The 17,291-nt window shown below is 44.8% G+C and overlaps 2 protein-coding genes across 3 annotated transcripts; one reads left to right on the top strand and one right to left on the bottom strand.

Moving 5' to 3' along the window:
• Positions 1–6,144: 6,144 nt before the first annotated feature.
• LOC119310235 (beta carbonic anhydrase 5, chloroplastic-like) lies at positions 6,145–10,759 on the top strand. Of its 2 annotated transcripts, XM_037586050.1 has the most exons (10): positions 7,255–7,522; positions 7,609–7,661; positions 8,617–8,778; positions 8,876–8,924; positions 9,018–9,131; positions 9,230–9,283; positions 9,392–9,483; positions 9,569–9,674; positions 10,065–10,290; positions 10,405–10,759. In XM_037586050.1, exons 1-9 carry the CDS (start codon positions 7,427–7,429, stop codon positions 10,260–10,262), a joined length of 924 nt encoding a protein of 307 aa, XP_037441947.1. In that variant the 5' UTR covers positions 7,255–7,426; the 3' UTR covers positions 10,263–10,290; positions 10,405–10,759. The 2 variants fall into 2 exon arrangements, with proteins under 2 accessions (XP_037441946.1, XP_037441947.1); XM_037586049.1 differs by lacking the exons at positions 7,255–7,522; positions 7,609–7,661 and adding an exon at positions 6,145–6,537.
• Positions 10,760–10,957: 198 nt separating this feature from the next.
• LOC119305681 (transcription factor bHLH30-like) lies at positions 10,958–12,100 on the bottom strand. The gene is made up of 2 exons (XM_037582143.1): positions 11,776–12,100; positions 10,958–11,677 (listed from the first exon to the last, which is right to left on the bottom strand). The coding sequence occupies exons 1-2, from the start codon at positions 11,956–11,958 to the stop codon at positions 11,231–11,233; spliced, it is 630 nt and encodes a 209-aa protein (XP_037438040.1). The 5' UTR covers positions 11,959–12,100; the 3' UTR covers positions 10,958–11,230.
• Positions 12,101–17,291: the final 5,191 nt, after the last annotated feature.

Here is a 17,291-nt window from a genome sequence, read left to right as displayed (position 1 = left end):
ACGGTAACGGTGGTAAAAATAACAGTAGCAATTTTGTAGCAATCGTAACAGTGAAAACGGAAAAGTAACTTAGCAAAGATCAATATGAAACGAGCTCGTAGGCAATGGATCAATGATGGATAATTATGTCGGATGGCATTCAACATGCAACAGTTATAACCTAGGGTGACACAGAACTAGCTCCAATTCATCAATATAATGTAGGCATGTATTCCGAATATAGTCATACGTGCTTATGGAATAGAACTTGCATGACATCTTTTGTTCTACCCTCCCGTGGTAGCGGGGTCCTATTGGAAATTAAGGGATATTAAGGCCTCCTTTTAATAGAGTGCCGTTCCAATTTCCAAAGCATTAGCACTTAGTGAATACATTAACTCCTCAAACTATGATCATCACTGGGAAGTGTTCCGACTATTGTCACTCCGGGGTTGCCGGATCATAACACGTAGTAGGTGACTATAACTTGCAAGATAGGATCAAGAACACACATATATTCATGAAAACATCATGAAATTGTGATGGAGGATGGTTGATGATGACGATGATGACGATTTCCCCTTTTCGGAGCCCAAAACAAACTCTAGATCTTCCCTCCCGAGGAAGAACAGGAGGTGGCGGCGGCTCCGTATCTTAAAACGCGATGAATCCTTCCCTCTGATTTTTTTCTCCACGAACGTGAATATATGGAGTTGTAGTTGAGGTCGGTGGAGGTATGTGGAACCCACAAAGACCAAAGGGCACGCCCCAGGGGGGTGGGCGCGCCCTCCATCCTTGTGGACGGGGTGTGGGTCCCATCTGGTTGATTTTTTAGCCAATATTTTTTATTTATTCCAAAAATAATCTCCGTGAAGTTTCAGGTCATTCTGAGAACTTTTATTTCTGCAGAAAAATAACACTACGACAATTCTGCTGAAAACAGCGTTAGTCCGGGTTAGTTTCATTCAAATCATGCAAATTAGAGTCCAAAATAAGGACAAAAGAGTTTGGAAAAATAGATACGTTGGAGATGTATCATCCCTCGCCGAAGTTCTTAATCTGCACATAATCCGCGTAGTTTCTGACTACAAGGTGGTGGTAGACGACATCAAGCATCGGAGTTTGGCCAACTGTACAGCTATCATACATGAAATCACAGACTATAGTAGTTCTTTTAATTTATAAAGTTTTGTCCACAAATTTAGGAGCTTGAATTCCAAAACTCACGATCTAGCGAAGCATGCATTACAGTTAGGTGTGGGTCGCCGTGTTTGTTTAGGTTACCCCAATGACGTTTTGTTTGTCCCTGTAAACAGCTCCGTGAGATTGTCTAAAAAAATGGCCGATCTAGGTATTGGCCTTACACTAAAAAAATCTAGGTATTCGTATTTTTTTAAAGAAAAAACTAGGGATTCAGATGTAAGGCCGATGATGGGCCGCTATTAACTTGCTAATGATGAATGTGCCAGTGGTATATTTACGTAACTAACTATTGCTATAAAAAAAACTATAGCCATCAACTGATGCAAGAGCAGTGTATTGCCCTTTTCTGAAAAAAAGCAATATATTGTCCGTTGCCGGGGGAGTTCCGTCCCGCCTCCGGCCGGCGCTCTGCTGTGCTCGCCATTAATTGCAGCACAGTTTCTTTTTCTATTTCCATGATCTTACATTGTCTTCTTGCGGTTTTTCTGTTTTCTTTTTTCCTTTGTTTTGGTCAGTTTCTTTTGTTTTTTCTTCCTTTTTCTATTTTTTTGGTTTCCTTTGTTTATTTCTTTGGTTTTCACCTGCTTCTTTGTCTTTTATTTCCTTTTTCATTTTGTAAACAGATGTTACATTTTTCGTATGAATTGTATATTAGTTGTACAAATCTAGAAAAAATATACATGTTAACATTTTTCAAATACATGATCTTTTAAATATATGTTATAATCTTTACCTTTTTCATAAACATTGAATATTTTTCTTACACAACTAAAATATTTTGTAAACGTTTATCATTTCTTAAATACATGTTTTTTTTCAAAATACTTGGTTTGAACATCTTTCAAAAGTTTGCTAAATATCTTCAAATACAAGTTGAAAGAATTTTTTTATGATGTGCAACAAAAATTTAAACTATCCAAACATATTGTTTGAAACACGTGAACATTTTTTTAAACGTAAAATTCATTTTTTAATGGTAGCTTTTTTAAAATTACACGAACATTTATTTTACATTTATAACATTTAGTCACATAAACTTGTTTGAAATTGCATGAACATTTTCTGAATGTCACATACCTGAATGGTACAAAGATTTTTAACACTGCATTTATGTTTTTTAATTTTGCAATGAATACTTTTAAAAAATAATAAAATTATGCTTTCATAATATTTGTGTTTAACATTTTTAAAACATAAACAAGAGTAATAAAAGGAAAATCACGCATACGAGATCAATGTAAGGGCCATGTGGTTCGTTGGCCGACCCACTATCGGTTCTCTCTAAGCAACATATTTTACTGTCTCACACAATATAGGGCATAGACGCACCCATAAACGGGCGATACCTGATAATTCTACACATTACTCTATCCAACAATCCATGCTTCAATCATTAAGCCCGACAGTGCGTGAGAGCTATGTCTCACTTATAGCGAGACGATAGTTGTTCTCGCATGAAGGGATTTCGCTCTTGCGTACAAATCGAGTTGGCCCATTTTATTCTCCTATCTCGCTCACTCGGATCGATCGATTATCACTACTGGCTCCATCACGTACTGGTTCGGTCCAGTTTTATTTCTTTTTCGCCTCTTCCTTTTTTCTCTCTATGGCTTTATTTGCTTATCTTTGTTTTTTCATTTATTACACAACTCTTACCGGTTATCTTTGTTTGTTATCCATTATTTCTTTCTTTCTCAGTTTTCACAGGTTTTTTCTTTTCTTCCTTCCTTCCTTCAGTTTTTTGTTTCTCTAATGTTTGTCCTGTTTCTGCTTTTCTAGTTTTATTGGTTTGTCTTCGAATCCTCATTGATTTTTCACGGTTATATTCGGGTTTTCTTTTTTACTGCATTTCTTAGGTGTTTCTTTCTTTTCTTCGGAGTTCATCACTTTTTTCGGTTTTGTTTGTTTGTTTCTTGTTTTCAGCAGTTTTTTATTTTCTCTCGGTTTTAACTTTTTTATTGTACACATTTTTACTATATATCTAATATATTTTGTAGTACAAATTTATCATTTTTGAAATACAGGATCAACATTGTTTAATACATGGCCAACATTTTAATATAAATTTAACGTTTTTCAAATCCTTGATTAAAATTTTTCAAATACAAGATTAATATTTTTTTAAGCACATGTGTCATTATTTTTCTATACACATTTAACATTTTTGAAATGCTTCATTAACATTTTCTTCAAATATAAGTTTAATAATTTTTTAATACATGGTGAATATTTTTTATATAAACATTATCATTTTTCAAATGCTTGATTACTTTAAATACATGTTTATTATTTTTATTACATGGTGAACATTTTTTCTATAAACGTTTTAACATTTTTCAAATACAAGATTTTTTTTTAATACATGGTCAACATTTTTCTAAACACATTCTAAAATTTCAAATGCTTGATTAAGATTTTCTAAATACAAGATTAACATTTTTAAATACATGGTCAACTTTTTTAATACTCATTTAACATTTTGCAAATGCCAGATTAACATTTTTCAACTAAAAGTTTGACATTTTTAATACATGGTCAACATTTTCTCTATCGACATTTCACATTTTTCAGATGCTTTATTAACATTTTTCAAATACTTTTTAACATCTTTCAAATGCTTGATTAACATTGTTTAATACATGATCAACTTTTGCCCACACATATTGTATAGTTTTTGTATAGATGAGAAGCATTTTCTTTACACACATTTAACTTTTTTCGAAAGCTTGGTTAACATGTTTTAAAAATAATTTATTAAAGTGTATTTTGTAGTATATTTATTTAGCATACTTGGAAGTATAAACAAAAGTAAAAAAAAAGAAAACGTGAAAATAAAGAGGCCGTGGCCTCCCTCACGCCTTGGCCGGCCTATTTAAGGAGGCGCCAGACGCGAGAGCATGCTAGCTCTCGCTAAAAGCGAGACATAGAGCTGGCACCCATTGTGGCAGACTAAATAGGGTTAATGAGGCGTTTGCATGGCCGATTCTTTGTGATGGCCATTAGTAGGCACAATATGTTTTCTTTATTTATAAAAATAAATAATATTTTTACTTAACTTATCTTTTTAATAAGTTTAGTTATAGGAAGACATTATGTGTTGAAATAAAAAATGTTCACATGTAACAGAATAAAGTTAGTGCATTACAAATAAAATGTCTGCATATTTAGAAAAACTTCCGTAAGAAATTATGAATGTGTCGCAAAATAATATGTAATAAATGTTCATGAGTTTCAAAAAACAAGTCTGCTTATTTTTAAAGATCTTCTTATATGTGAAACAGTGTGCTTATATTTTAAAAACAATTCATATTTTAAAAATATATGACACAAAAAACAATTCATGTATATAATAATACCCATGAATTTATACAATCTAAAAATATATAATATATTAGAACCAATTGTATTTTACAGTAGCATACTCCCTCCATTCTAGAGTATAAGGTGTGTCGATTTTCATACAAGTCAAAATTGTATATCTTGACCAAAATTATAGAATAAAATATCGACATCTACAATAAAAATTAATAAAATATGAAAAATACTTTTCGTGATGGATCTAGCGATATAAATTTGGTATTGTATATATTATTATTATTTTCTGAAAAGTTGGTCAAAGATGCACGTGTTTGACTTTGGGAGCATGAAGGGAACCACGTAAACTGTAGGCATTCTACTAAGGGCAACTCCAACGTTGTTGGACACCTCAAATGTCCGTGGACACGTTCGGACGTGTCCGCGGACACTAGTAGGGAAGGCAACAAATAAGCATCAAAGCTGGACAACAAGGTGGACTAGGTGAACCTAAAAGAGAAAATACATCACATGGGGTGTGAGAACATGTAGCCCAACTTATAATTGGTCACACGGACTATCCGGACTCCACCAGCTTTGGTTTGGGTATATAGGAACTTTGACGTTTGAGCTGGCCCGCAAACGTTTGAAGGCAAAAATTGTCTGGATCGCACTGTCCGGCCGTTTAGAGGCGATTTGATGCACACCATTGGAGTTGCCCTAATAACAACCGTGCTTATCTCCTCGCAAAAAAAAAACCGTGCTTATCTAGGGCACCAAACTATCCAAAAAAAAGTCACCCGCAAAAAAATGAAAATAAAACAAAATTTTAGGGCACCAAACAAGTTGTGCCACTTGTATCTTGAACCGACGATGACTCCAGATCGTACTTCAGTCGACAGCATTCTTTACCTCAAAAAAAAAAAAGTCGACAGCATTCTTGTACACTTGTTCCGCCTGTGGCATCTCCCATTTCCTTGGCGAGGGCACCAACCAGATCTGGCCGCCTCGGCTAGATCCAAATCGAAGGACCCCATTGCGCACCAGACAGCATTTTCCCCACTGAGCAACGAGCACCTCGGATAGCACTCGCGCTCTCGTCACGTGGCCAGCTCTTGGTCGCAGAGCCGTCGCCGCGCTGTTGGTCGCCGACCACCGCGTGGAACACAGGGACAGAGACGCACGTGGCCGGGCGCACGTCGTTGGTGGGGACGGAGCACGGGAGTACGGGACCGCGCGTGCCGCACGTTACCCCCACCCCGTTTTGCTGGAGGATAAGGGCGAGCCCGGCTCAGCCGATACGGGCGCGGGCTTACCGGCGGCATAGGCAGCCAGCCAGCGTACGTGGACGTTCGCCGCGACGTGGTTTCGCCAAGCCGGACCGCCGGCGTCCCGCTTCGCCGTCGGTGCGCGGGTTCGTTCACGTCGTGCACCGATCCCTCACTGGCAAAGGAGGAGCGTTCCTGAGCCCACGACCAGGAAGAGAATCCGCGCACGTATAAGCGGAGTTGCGTGTCCGAACGGCCGTGTATGCAAAGGTGGAGACTGATTGGTACGTGACTCAGAGTTCCTATCTGCACGGCCCATGTCAATCATCACGAGTTTTAAAGAGAGTTCATGGTTTCTCCCTCGCCTCCGGCCACCACACGTCCAGTCCAGTCCAGTCCACGCCGCCAGCGCCCAACAAACCCGTTCCTTTCGTCTACCTGTCCGCTCCGGCCTGCTAGACCCATCCATCCATCCGTAGCACGTACTGTACCGCACGGAACCGCATCGCACCACTCGTTGCTGGTTTTTCTACCCACATGTCGCTCCAGGCCTCCAGCTAAGGGGGCCATTTCCGCCGGGAACCTGCTGAAGTTCTATGCTCCCGTGGTCCTTGCGATCAGCAGCTCGCCGCTTGGCTGCCGCCACACGCGCAGCAGCCTCGGCTGCGGTGGCGGCTCGATCACCTGCGCCGGCGCCGGCAACGTGGCAACAAAGGCCGCCTGCTGTCGACGACGACAGAGAGCACCAGCAGAGGGCCGCCGTGTGGGATGATCATCGCCGTCGACCTCGCCGGTGAGCGTGCTAACTAAGCTTGTGTTTGATCAAGAAATGTTGTCATGTTCGGTTCAGAGACTTCTCTCTGCGTCGCAATTGATCGCATGCTTGTCTGGCTTCGCCCGACTGCCGACTGCCCAATGCCCAGTTTCGTTCCCTTCTCGCGTTGCTTGATCAAGCTAGCATCCATGCTGTTTACTGGAAGATACACGAACCAATCTGCTCCTTTTGCCAACAAGTAATGATCATACTAGTACGTTGCTAATGAGTGTCGATCGCTAACTACTCCGAGTTAATGTTTATCTTTTCAACATTAACAGGCAGTAAGTTTGTACAAACCAACATTAACATAGTACACGTAGGGTAGGTTGACAAGACAGTGATCCAGTATTCCAATGGACACAGCCCGATTATTCAACTGTTGATGATGCGTCGACAGGGGCAACTCGATAAGCCATGCTCCCTTTTCGAAAGAAAAAAAAAAGATAAGCCGTGGTCCCGTCAAAAAAAAAATCGATAAGCCATGGATGGCCCGTGGCCGTGGGCCCAGGAACCAAAAAAGTCGCGAAGCCTCGCACGGCACCCACTCCAACTTCTGCGGAATCCGACGGCCAGGATCGTCCCATCAGAGCAAACCAAGGGACAACCGTCCAAGACGTCACCCCCAGCACACTCGTACAGCTGTACACTCCTACTCCACTAATCTAACCATCGACGCTTCCGCCGCTCAACGGCCCAACGACCCTAATTTATTCCGCACCTCCGCGCCGCGCCGCCCGGGCCTCGGTTTCTCCGTCGCATCGCCGTCGACCCCTCCTCGGCGCCCCCGTAAAAGCCTCGGCCATCGCCGCCCCTCCTCAAATGCCCGAGACCCCCACGACCCCTGGCGCCTACCCGTCCACACCACATGGCCCCCAGTCTCCTCCGGCCCGCCTCCCCGTGCCGCCCCCTCGCGCCGGCCCCCTGCGCCGCCGGCCCCGGCCGGAGCCCCGGCACCGTTTCGGTGAGTGAGACTCCCCCGCCTTCCCATTTCCGGGGCTTCCGCGGTTCCATTTTGCTGATTCGTGGCTTTTCCTGGGGGTGCGGCAGATCGGTGATTCAAGGGCGCGCAGCGTTGCCCTCAGGGTGGGAGGATCTGGACGGTGAGTTGGTTATCCTGTCTGAAGCGTGAGCTTTGTAGCTTTGTTGCTTTGGATGAGTGGCCAGACTGAAGAATTATCTGCGCCGTTCTGAATTTCTGCTATGATATGTTTTTGCTACTCTCCTTCTCTCGCTGGGTGGTGACGGCATGCACAAATTAGAAGTTTTTAGAGTAGTGTCTGTATGTTTATGTGGAGCTGCTGTGTTTCTGGCTGCCTAGCTCTGTAGCTTGCATGCAAGTGTCTTTACGGGTTAATTTAGCTGGTTTCTCAATTCTCACTGTCAGTAGTTTAATGTTAATGGCTCTGTTCTTCATATTTCGTCAGTGTTATGGAAGATCGAAAGAGATCCAAAATTGGGGAACAATAAATCTCGGCATGTGCGATTCTTTTTTAAGGAAGGCAGTGGTGTAATTATGCAACTTTGGTTAATGTTTCATGTCTCACTGATATATTGATTCAAATTGTAATTAGTGGTACTGTTTTCCGATGGGAAACACTACGGTAAATGGATGGACACAGTTCAATACTGCCCTGGGCTGTACTATAGCACTTTTAAATACATCTTGAGATGGTTGGTCATGGCTCATGGGTTCGTATTGCCAATATGCTAATGACTAGTTCCAACCTAGCCCTTTATGCTATCGGTTGAAGAAATGCCATTTCCTTTTCGCTCAGTTATATATAGCATTGGTGCGCATGTTTTGTTCTGTTGAGAATTCTAGGCTGGTTGATGGATTATGCTCACAACTGTGTAGTGCTATTTTTGAAATGAAATGCCAACATAGTAGCAATGCAGTATGCCTGAAATGGACAGTTTGTAAACTTAACATACTGCTGGAAAACACCGTGTTTTACGATTTGCCCACTTGATATTAAATCTTCGATTTATCCAACGGGGAACACTCTGTTGTATCATATTATGTATCACCATACTAAAAGTATATACCATCTGCAGGAGTGAATTCTCATGTACTACAAAGGCCTCAGGAGATCATTCTAGCTTAACCCGGCAACTTTTAGATTTTAAACATGATACTGTAGATGAGGTAGATGGGGGATATGATCCATTCAGTCAACTGAAAGCGAGGTTCACGGACTTCAAGCAACGAAACTACGTGTAAGTCGATCATGCAGTACATAATGAATAATTCGTTTTCAGATGTTAGATTAATATCTTTGTGTATTGACATTGTTGTATCTGTAACTGTGGTCAGGGAAAATTTTACCAATTATCAAAAACTTGCTGAGCAGCAAACACCAGAGGTATAGCATTGTAATGTTAATTCCAAGTCTTCGTAGTTTTCACAGTATTGATCCTTATTTGTATTACTTTTGATTTCATGTTCCTGTGTCCAGTTCATGGTGGTTGCTTGTGCTGACTCCAGGGTCTGCCCTACCAGTATTTTGGGGCTTCAGCCTGGTGATGCATTCACTGTCCGTAATGTGGCAAATTTGGTACCACCATACGAGGTATTACTAATTTAACATATCTTTATGCTCTGTTAAACTTTAAAGCAATGCAGTTTCTATTGTGTAAGTTCTGATAGTAAATAATGCTGCAATGTAAGCATGGAGCTTCAGAGACTACTGCGGCACTAGAGTTTGCTGTCAACTCACTTCAGGCAAGAATCCTTCTTTATATGTCTTTCATTTTTCTTTCCTCCCATGCACATGACAGATCATTTGTAGTGAAGTATCCGGTATTGAGACAATTGTCTTCCTCTGCTCAGGTACCGAATGTGTTAGTGGTAGGTCATAGTCGTTGTGGTGGCATCCAAGCACTAATGAGTATGAAAAGTAAGAAAGACGATCGAAGCTCTAGGTACAATGCTCTTCCCATTTCTCCTTTTGAGATTCTGTATTTGTACTTTTACATGATGCAAGCCTGGTTTGTTTTTATTGAACAGAACCTTTATCAGAGACTGGGTCTCACTTGGCAAGAGTGCAAGATTAAGCACAGAAGCAGCAGCTGGAAATTTGAGTTTCGAATCACAATGTAGACATTGTGAAAAGGTGATTTTGCTCATATCAGTGTGATGCGTGATTGCAAGAAGTAGGAACTGTCTGAAAATATTGCTTCCAGAGTAGTGCATTAGTCTCTTGCATGGCCTTATTTATTCCATGTCATCTCAAGATGCTAGGTAGTATGCATTCAAGATTACATGCTTCTTGGTTGAATTCATATGCATTGAAGTTTTGGAATTAGATACTGTGATTTTGTAGCTCTAAACGTCAAAATTGTCTTTACATGCATGCTAAATGGCAGTTGTTTCATATGTTTGATCCATGTACGTTTCCAAGAAATTCGAGCATGTGACATAGTTGAACCTAGAGCCGTGTCTACCTATTATCTGAAGAGGAACCATCGTCGTTGTCTTACATTGAATAAATTGTTTGATGCAGGAATCAATTAATAGCTCACTGTTGAACTTGTTAACATACCCTTGGATAGAGGAAAGGGTGAAGGAAGGAAATTTGAACCTTCACGGGGGATACTATAACTTTATTGATTGCACATTTGAGAAGTGGACATTAGTGTACCGTCCAGGGCTGGAAGGTGGCAGCAAGTATGCTATAAAGAACAGGTCTACCTGGTCTTGATCAATGAACAGTCATTATTTATACTCTGGTAAAGTTCACTCTGCTTCCTGTGGTTAAGCATGGTTTTACTCTGCCATTTTGCTGCTATATTGGTTGCAACTTGCTCCAGGTTGTATTGACATAAAAACCCCTTTCACTGCAGAGGAATAAAACCGCAATGGAGTAAAGTTCGACACAGCGAACAATACATTATCACCAAAGCAAAGCTTGTAAACTGCCGGGACAAAGCGAATTCAATCCAGTTGCTATGTGTTTTCTGTCTAGAATCGTGAAACGGCGGCTAGTAAAACTGCAAAACCATAGTCAAAGGAAACAATGGATAAAGGTGCCACATTTGGCAGACCTTGTGTTGTAACATCTGTATAATGTCCATGTATCATTGTAACAATAAGATACAGCTCTGTAATGTTTGTTTTGTCAGTGTATAATTATTTTGGATGCATGTGTGACTCAAATAAACAAAACTGTGCAATGCTATTTTGAATCTGTACTGCTTCCTTTGTTGGATCATAACATCACAAATATTGTAGTAGCTCATTTCCATTCCTGTTTATTTGTGTATCGGGAGGTTTCTGTCATCTGAGAGCGATATTTCTTGCCTCCTTTTCATGACTTTCTGTACTGCTAAGATTCCAAACGGTACTAGGCTACTGTTCTGCTATCATTCATAGTGCTGCATCAGCAACTCTCTGTTCTACAGTATACCACTGGCAAACAAACAACAACCGTTTGATGCGTTAAAAGCTAGAGGCTACTGTACTGACATTTGTCTAAATTTCTCTCAGTGCCTGTACTTTTACACTGCCATTACAGAACCTGAAGGACATCATGGTTCAGTGATTACAAGGCCAGCTGAACGGGAAAACACAGATCAAAGTTAATTCTGTGATATATAAAGAGCCTACTAATCCTACAGGTTGATACACGCTTGTGAATTAAACATGCTGGCACAGAGCATCATCGTGTCACTAGCTGCCTAAACCCTGGGAGATGAGCGCCGAGAAGCGCTGCCTCTTGTAGCCCTCCACGGCGAGCAGCTGATCCTCCCGGCTGAGCAGCACGGCTCGGAGCGCCGCGTGCAGCGCCGGCCGGGACGCGTCCGTCGCCTGCCCGGCCTCCAGCTCCAGGACGCTCCGGGTCCTCCCGCCGACGGTGGCGATCTCCGCGCGGACCGCCCTGGCGCTGACGGAGCGCACGGCGCGCCCCAGCTCGGACATGAGCCCCGGGCGGTCGGCGCAGCACACCCACGCCCTGACGCGCTTGGCGCTCTCCCGTGCGTCCCAGCGCTCCTCCTCCACGCCCACCTCGTCGCTCTCCCCCGGCACGGCCACCCCCGCCACCGCCCCGCCGTCTGCGTCGCCCCGCAGCTCCCGCACGTGCCGCACCACCTCGCCGAGCAGCGCCGCCTTGTCCATCTGCGCGCACGCACGCCCATCAAACGACGTGTCCGTCTCAGTTCAGTTGGCATCACCGCAACGATAACTATGACGAGCATGAGAACTAGCGAGCTCACCTGGGAAGCCGACGGGAGGAGGCTGCGCAGCGTGGCGAGGTGGGTGTTGATGCGCTGCCGCCGCTTGCGCTCCGCCTCGCTGTGGCTCCTGCTCGTCCGGGCGCCGCGGACCGGCGGCGAGCGCTGATCGTCCATCTCCACCTCCGCCTCCTCCGGCTCACCACCCCGTGTCGGCAGCACCATCTTGGACTTGGAGCCGTTCGAAACGACCGAGGGGCGGGAAGCCGGGGCGTTAAATAAGGGTGGCGCCGACACGCGCGGCTTTACTGCGTCGAGCGCGGTCGCGACGGTGTCCCGATCCGCGGCGCCGGTCGGGCCGAGAGGAGCTACGCACGGCACAAAAGCTGCGTTCGCGCGTGACGCCCTGCTGACCTTGCCACTAACCCCCCGTGTTAGAGAGAGGGGTAAAATTGAAAACGAACGAACGAGCGATCAAACGACAGCGGCGACTGCAGCTCATATACCATGTCGCCTCTTTCCCGCGTGACGTGCAACTACTTGTGACGGACGGGTGCCGCTTTTGCCGGGCCTTTGGAACGTACGTACGTGCGTGGTAATTCTATCGGAGGGGTCGACGGCGGTGAAAAAGTGTCGGCGAACAAAACTCCACTGTTTCTCCTTTAACGCCGGCGCTACACCACCATCAGATAAACGGTACTACGCGTACCGCGGGGATAATTTCACATATTTGACCTGAGGCCTAAATCAATTCACAAACTGACCTGCTTTTAAAAAAATTTCACTCTGCTGACCCTTTCGTGTGGCGCCCGACAGCTGGGCGCCGCACCCTACTGTGCAGCGCCCATCACTTAGGCGTTGCACATCCTGCCAGCGTGGCAGCCCTGGCCCCACAGACAGCACTGCAGCGCCTAAGACTTAGGCGCCGCACTGTGTATATTGTAGCGCCCGTGTCTTAGGCGCTGCACGTTGACTTAGCCCGCATCGGGCCAGACCCTCCCAGACAGTTCTTCCAGTTGCTCTGTTGTCACAGAGAGCGGCGGCGGCGGCGCCCCCTTCGGATCCCCCCACACCCCCTCTCAGATTTGAAGTTTTGAGGCTTGGATTCGATCTCCAATCCTTCCTAGTACGTAAACTCCTCCGTTCCCTTTCTTTTCCTCCGTAAAATCGTTCAGTGTTCCAGATTAAGTTTTTTGATGTAATATTGCAATTGGAGATGATAAGTCATCCATCTCAGGAGCCATTTCCTGGTCTAACCTTCAAATGTGGAATCCTTTTCTCATCAATGGCAAGTACTTTGAAAACAACTATCAAAATTTTATTTAGTTTTACAAGTATGCAGAGAGCCGACAAGGCAGCAATGCTATTGTTCAAATGTGGTCAAGGCAGGCTTTCGGTGTTTCAGAATGAGCACACATTCATTGCAACCAAAAGAATTGGTAGTCATATCCGGTAGTATATGATTCTTGTTGTGATGGAGGATGTGTAGTCATATCCGGTGTTCATATCCGGTGTTCATTCGTTAGGTGGAAACTCTTTCGGTGTTGTGATGGAGGATGTGTAGTCATATCCGGTAGTATATGATTCTTGTTAGTTAAACCTAGATTGTTTATTTTTTTAGATATATATGAGATGCCTAGTTTTGTAGATAATTATGAGATGTTGAGTTTTGTACAACAGAGATGTCAGGCTAGGGCAAGGAGTGCCTGCTGTTCCGGTGATTAACTATGTGGTAAAGTGTTCCCCTCTTTACTTTCCTGTTGACCGTATTACACATGTTTGAATGGCTAACGCATTCATTTTTTCTCATCCGCAGCGCACCGAGATCAAGAAAGCAGCTGATGAGAGCCAGTCTATTCTGGAGAAGACACCGGTTGGAACTGGCAATGATGATGGTTCACTACGAGCATTCCTCAAGGTACATATCGCATTCACTATGAGAGACAGTCTATGTTGCGAAGTTTGATATCTTACACACTTGTTCATGTTACAGCGTCAGGCCAAGAAGTTAAGGCGGTTATCGAACCTTCTCGGTTGCCGTGATCCTGAATATGATGAACCATCTGCCTCTAGGTCTGGTACACCATCAGACCCCGCACCTCACCATGAGGGGGACGATGTGAGTTCCTCATATGCTTATGTGGATGATGAGGGTGGGATCACCCAAGAGGTATGACTAATCATTTAGATGTGATTCTCACTTGATTACGACATCGGCCTTCACCATATTGTTTCGTTGTGTGATAGGGCGATGAGCTTGATGATGACATGACTTTGGCGGACGCTCAAGCTCGGTCCGCATATGTGTTCAAGCCTAGGCAGCCCAGACGCCGGTACACGCCCAACGACTATGACAACAGAGGCAACCCAAAGGTGGTCGTAGGGACCTCGCGGATGGCTAGATTGGATGATGAGGCGGAGGAGGAGGCGGAGCGGAGCCGCAGGCGGAGGAGGAAGTGCACGAAGAGGAGCCTCATGCTCCTAAAAAGAAGAAGATTACCTGCAGGCGTGGCACCAGGAACACGCGTGGAAGGCATTAGTGCTTTGTGTTAGGTTGATGAACTTGTGAGGTTATGTTATATGATGAACTTGTGAACTTGTGAGGTTGATTAACTTGTGAGGTTATGTTATGGTATTTGTGTTTGCAAACTTGAAGCAAACTTGAATTGTCTTAAATGATGTGATGTTCAAGTTATTAGTTCTCTTTGCTTAGCATGTCCAGTTTATAGTACTTTTATTGATGTTTTAGTTATTTGAGTGCTGCTGCACCCCACCCAAAATGGCATCTGTTTCTGCAGTTTTGCTTATAGCAACACTGCAGCGCCCAACATTTAGGCGCTGCACTGTACTGTGTGGCGCCCAACTGTTAGGCGCTGCACTGTACAGTGCAGCGCCCTACCCTTAGGCGCTGCACTACTGCCATGGCTATCCAGAAAGCCAACAGTTACTCCCGTGGCTACTCCCACTACATCCATAATACTTACAATGACTGCAGCATCACAGCAATATGAACAAACACAAATTTTATGTCGACGATGTTCATAACTTAAGATAATTCAAACATTAGTACGACATGGTTCACCAACATCTCACATGCCCTCACAACTTCACAACACATTCATTAGAAGATAGTTGACGAGGAGTGCACCGAAGTGAAGTCCCTACTGAGTAGAGCGAGGCCATTTCCCCTTCTTGTCACGTGCCGAGTCCTCCTCTTGCGCCTCGCGAGCCTTTGCAAGCTTTCTTGCCCTCTCCTCCTCACGAGCAAGTTTCGCTTGGCGTGCCCTCTCCTCCTCTCGTTTCTTCCGCTCCATCCTCTCCTTCTGACGACGCTCTTCCTCCAAGCCCCTTCGAAACGATTCTCCGAACCTCCGTTGCCGCCTAAGACAATCTGCGTATTGGTCCTCTTTCACATCTTCTGGCACTTCAAGATCTATCCACGTGAAGTACTTGCATAGAGGAGGCGGTGACTGCATAAAAATTTGTTGTTAGTGTTGACACACATTTCAGAGTAACATTTTACTTCTCGAGCTTACCGGTGGTTGGTCATAGGCGTTAGTTGGAAGTGCACGATCATAAGCATAGTTCGGGCATACAAAATATCTCCGCCCTTCCGTCCATGCTTTCTTTCGGTCGGTGGACACCTTCACCTTGCAAACATCTGCACACCAACATTGCGGGATGTTGACATCTTTCTCCTTCACCTTGTCCAAAGATGCGTCCTCCCACTTGTTCGGCATGTCTTCTTGGTTAGCACACGGTGGCCTCGTCATGGAACCGGATGAAGCCATGCCTACAAAACAGAGAATTATTGGTCAACCCTAACCCCCACTTCACAATGAACACAACCCTAAGACCAACATAACCCTAACACCAACATCAAACACACATAACCCTAACCCTAGCATACGGTAATGGTCCATTGAGCCAAGAGAACATTCCTCCACTACGGCCGCCGCCAAGGCCAAGATCACCACCATGGCCTCCACCAGCACCACGGCCTACACCACCACCACCGCGGCCTCTACCACCACCACCACGGCCTCTACCACCACCACCACCACGGCCTCTACCAGCACCACGGCCAAGACCATCACCACGACCTCTACCACCACCACGGCCAAGACCATCACCACGGCCTCTACCACCACCACGGCCAGAACCATCACCACAGCCAAGACCTTCACCACGGCCAAGACCTTCACCACGGCCTCTACCACCACCACGACCTCTTCTAAGACCAAGTTGACTCCCTCTTTGTTGCCTAGTTTCTCGTTGACTTGTTTGATTTGAGTGGTTTGGCACTCCACCACTTTTTTGACTTGGTTGGCTACCCCTTGGTTCACTTGGTTGGCTATCATTTGCTTGGCTTGTGCTTGAACCATTTTTCTTTGATCTCTTTCTTGGTTTGGGACAAGTTCTTGTGTTGTGTCCCCCATTACTGCAGCCTCCACAACGGGATTCCTCACGAGGCTCTTGGAATTGGCCGGTGCCGTATTCTCCACCGCCACCACGGCCCCATCCGTCCATGTCACCTCTAAGACGCTTAGTCTTACGTCTTCCCCGGCTAACGACCTTCAATTCCGGGTCCGGCCATAGTTGAACTCCATGATACTCCGGCCATTGTGATTGGTCCAAGTATGGCTGGAACCGTGGAGTCCATGTCTTCTTTACCGTCATGATTGAGAACTCGGACTCCCTCACGGTTAGAGGGTGATTGACGTCCACATTCCTAACCCGGGATGCATTTAACAAGTGCGAGCATGGGAGATGAAGCAAAGACGGCCTCATGCAGCTGCAATCACACCGTGTTAGGGAGACCTTGAAAGCCCGGCCTCCGTGCTGGCGGCCATCATTTGTGGTTCCTCCGGGCTCTTTCACCTCATACTTCCACTCGTTGTCGTCATATAGAACAGCTTCTTCGGAGTCTGCCTTTCGTGATTGAAATTCCAACCATTCTTCAACCTTTGGTGGGAAATTGTACTTGTGCTTATCCTTGTTCTCACCAGCAATCTGCTTATCAGTCTCCACTGAGTGCTTCAAAAAGTATTCATTCATCTTGTCAAATGTGTATTGAACTATTGCCGTCACGGGTAATGCACGTACACCCTTGAGCACCTTATTGAAGCATTCTGCCATATTGCTTGTCATTTGACCGTACCTCCGGCCATCTTCATCGAAAGCACGTGCCCACATATTCCTTTCGGCAATGTTCTTATTGAGAAACTCCTGACCACCGGGGTCAAGTTTCTTGTGTCTGAGCAATGCATTGAACAATGTGGAAAACCGCTTGTTGGTGAAAGCGAGACAACAATCCTGAAGATCATCGGCCAACTCCTTGATACCACATGCCCTATAGAAGTTTGCACAAAAGTGCCTCATGCACCATCGATGATGCAACTTTCTATGTCCGGGAATGTCAATCACCACCGCATTTAGAATTCCAGCATGGCGATCCGATATGACACAAATTTCCCTTTCAGCCGGTAATACCCTTGTTCTCAGTTGACGCAAGAACCACTCCCAGTTATCATTGTTCTCCACCTCAACCAAAGCGA

This window comes from Triticum dicoccoides, chromosome 5B (genome assembly GCF_002162155.2).
Source record: "Triticum dicoccoides isolate Atlit2015 ecotype Zavitan chromosome 5B, WEW_v2.0, whole genome shotgun sequence".
NCBI classification, from domain to species: Eukaryota; Viridiplantae; Streptophyta; class Magnoliopsida; order Poales; family Poaceae; genus Triticum; species Triticum dicoccoides.
The sequence above is the reverse complement of the archived record's forward strand: the minus strand, read 5'-3'. Positions and strand labels throughout refer to the sequence as shown.

Coding starts and splice junctions, on each gene's coding strand:
- LOC119310235 (XM_037586049.1), top strand. CDS start 6,341: ATGCTCCCGTGGTCCTTGCGATCAGCAGCTCGCCGCTTGGCTGCCGCC. Junction 8,925..9,017: donor CTGAGCAGCAAACACCAGAG/GTATAGCATTGT, acceptor TCCTGTGTCCAG/TTCATGGTGGTTGCTTGTGC. Junction 9,132..9,229: donor ATTTGGTACCACCATACGAG/GTATTACTAATT, acceptor CTGCAATGTAAG/CATGGAGCTTCAGAGACTAC.
- LOC119305681 (XM_037582143.1), bottom strand. CDS start 11,958: ATGGTGCTGCCGACACGGGGTGGTGAGCCGGAGGAGGCGGAGGTGGAG. Junction 11,678..11,775: donor TCCTCCCGTCGGCTTCCCAG/GTGAGCTCGCTA, acceptor GCGTGCGCGCAG/ATGGACAAGGCGGCGCTGCT.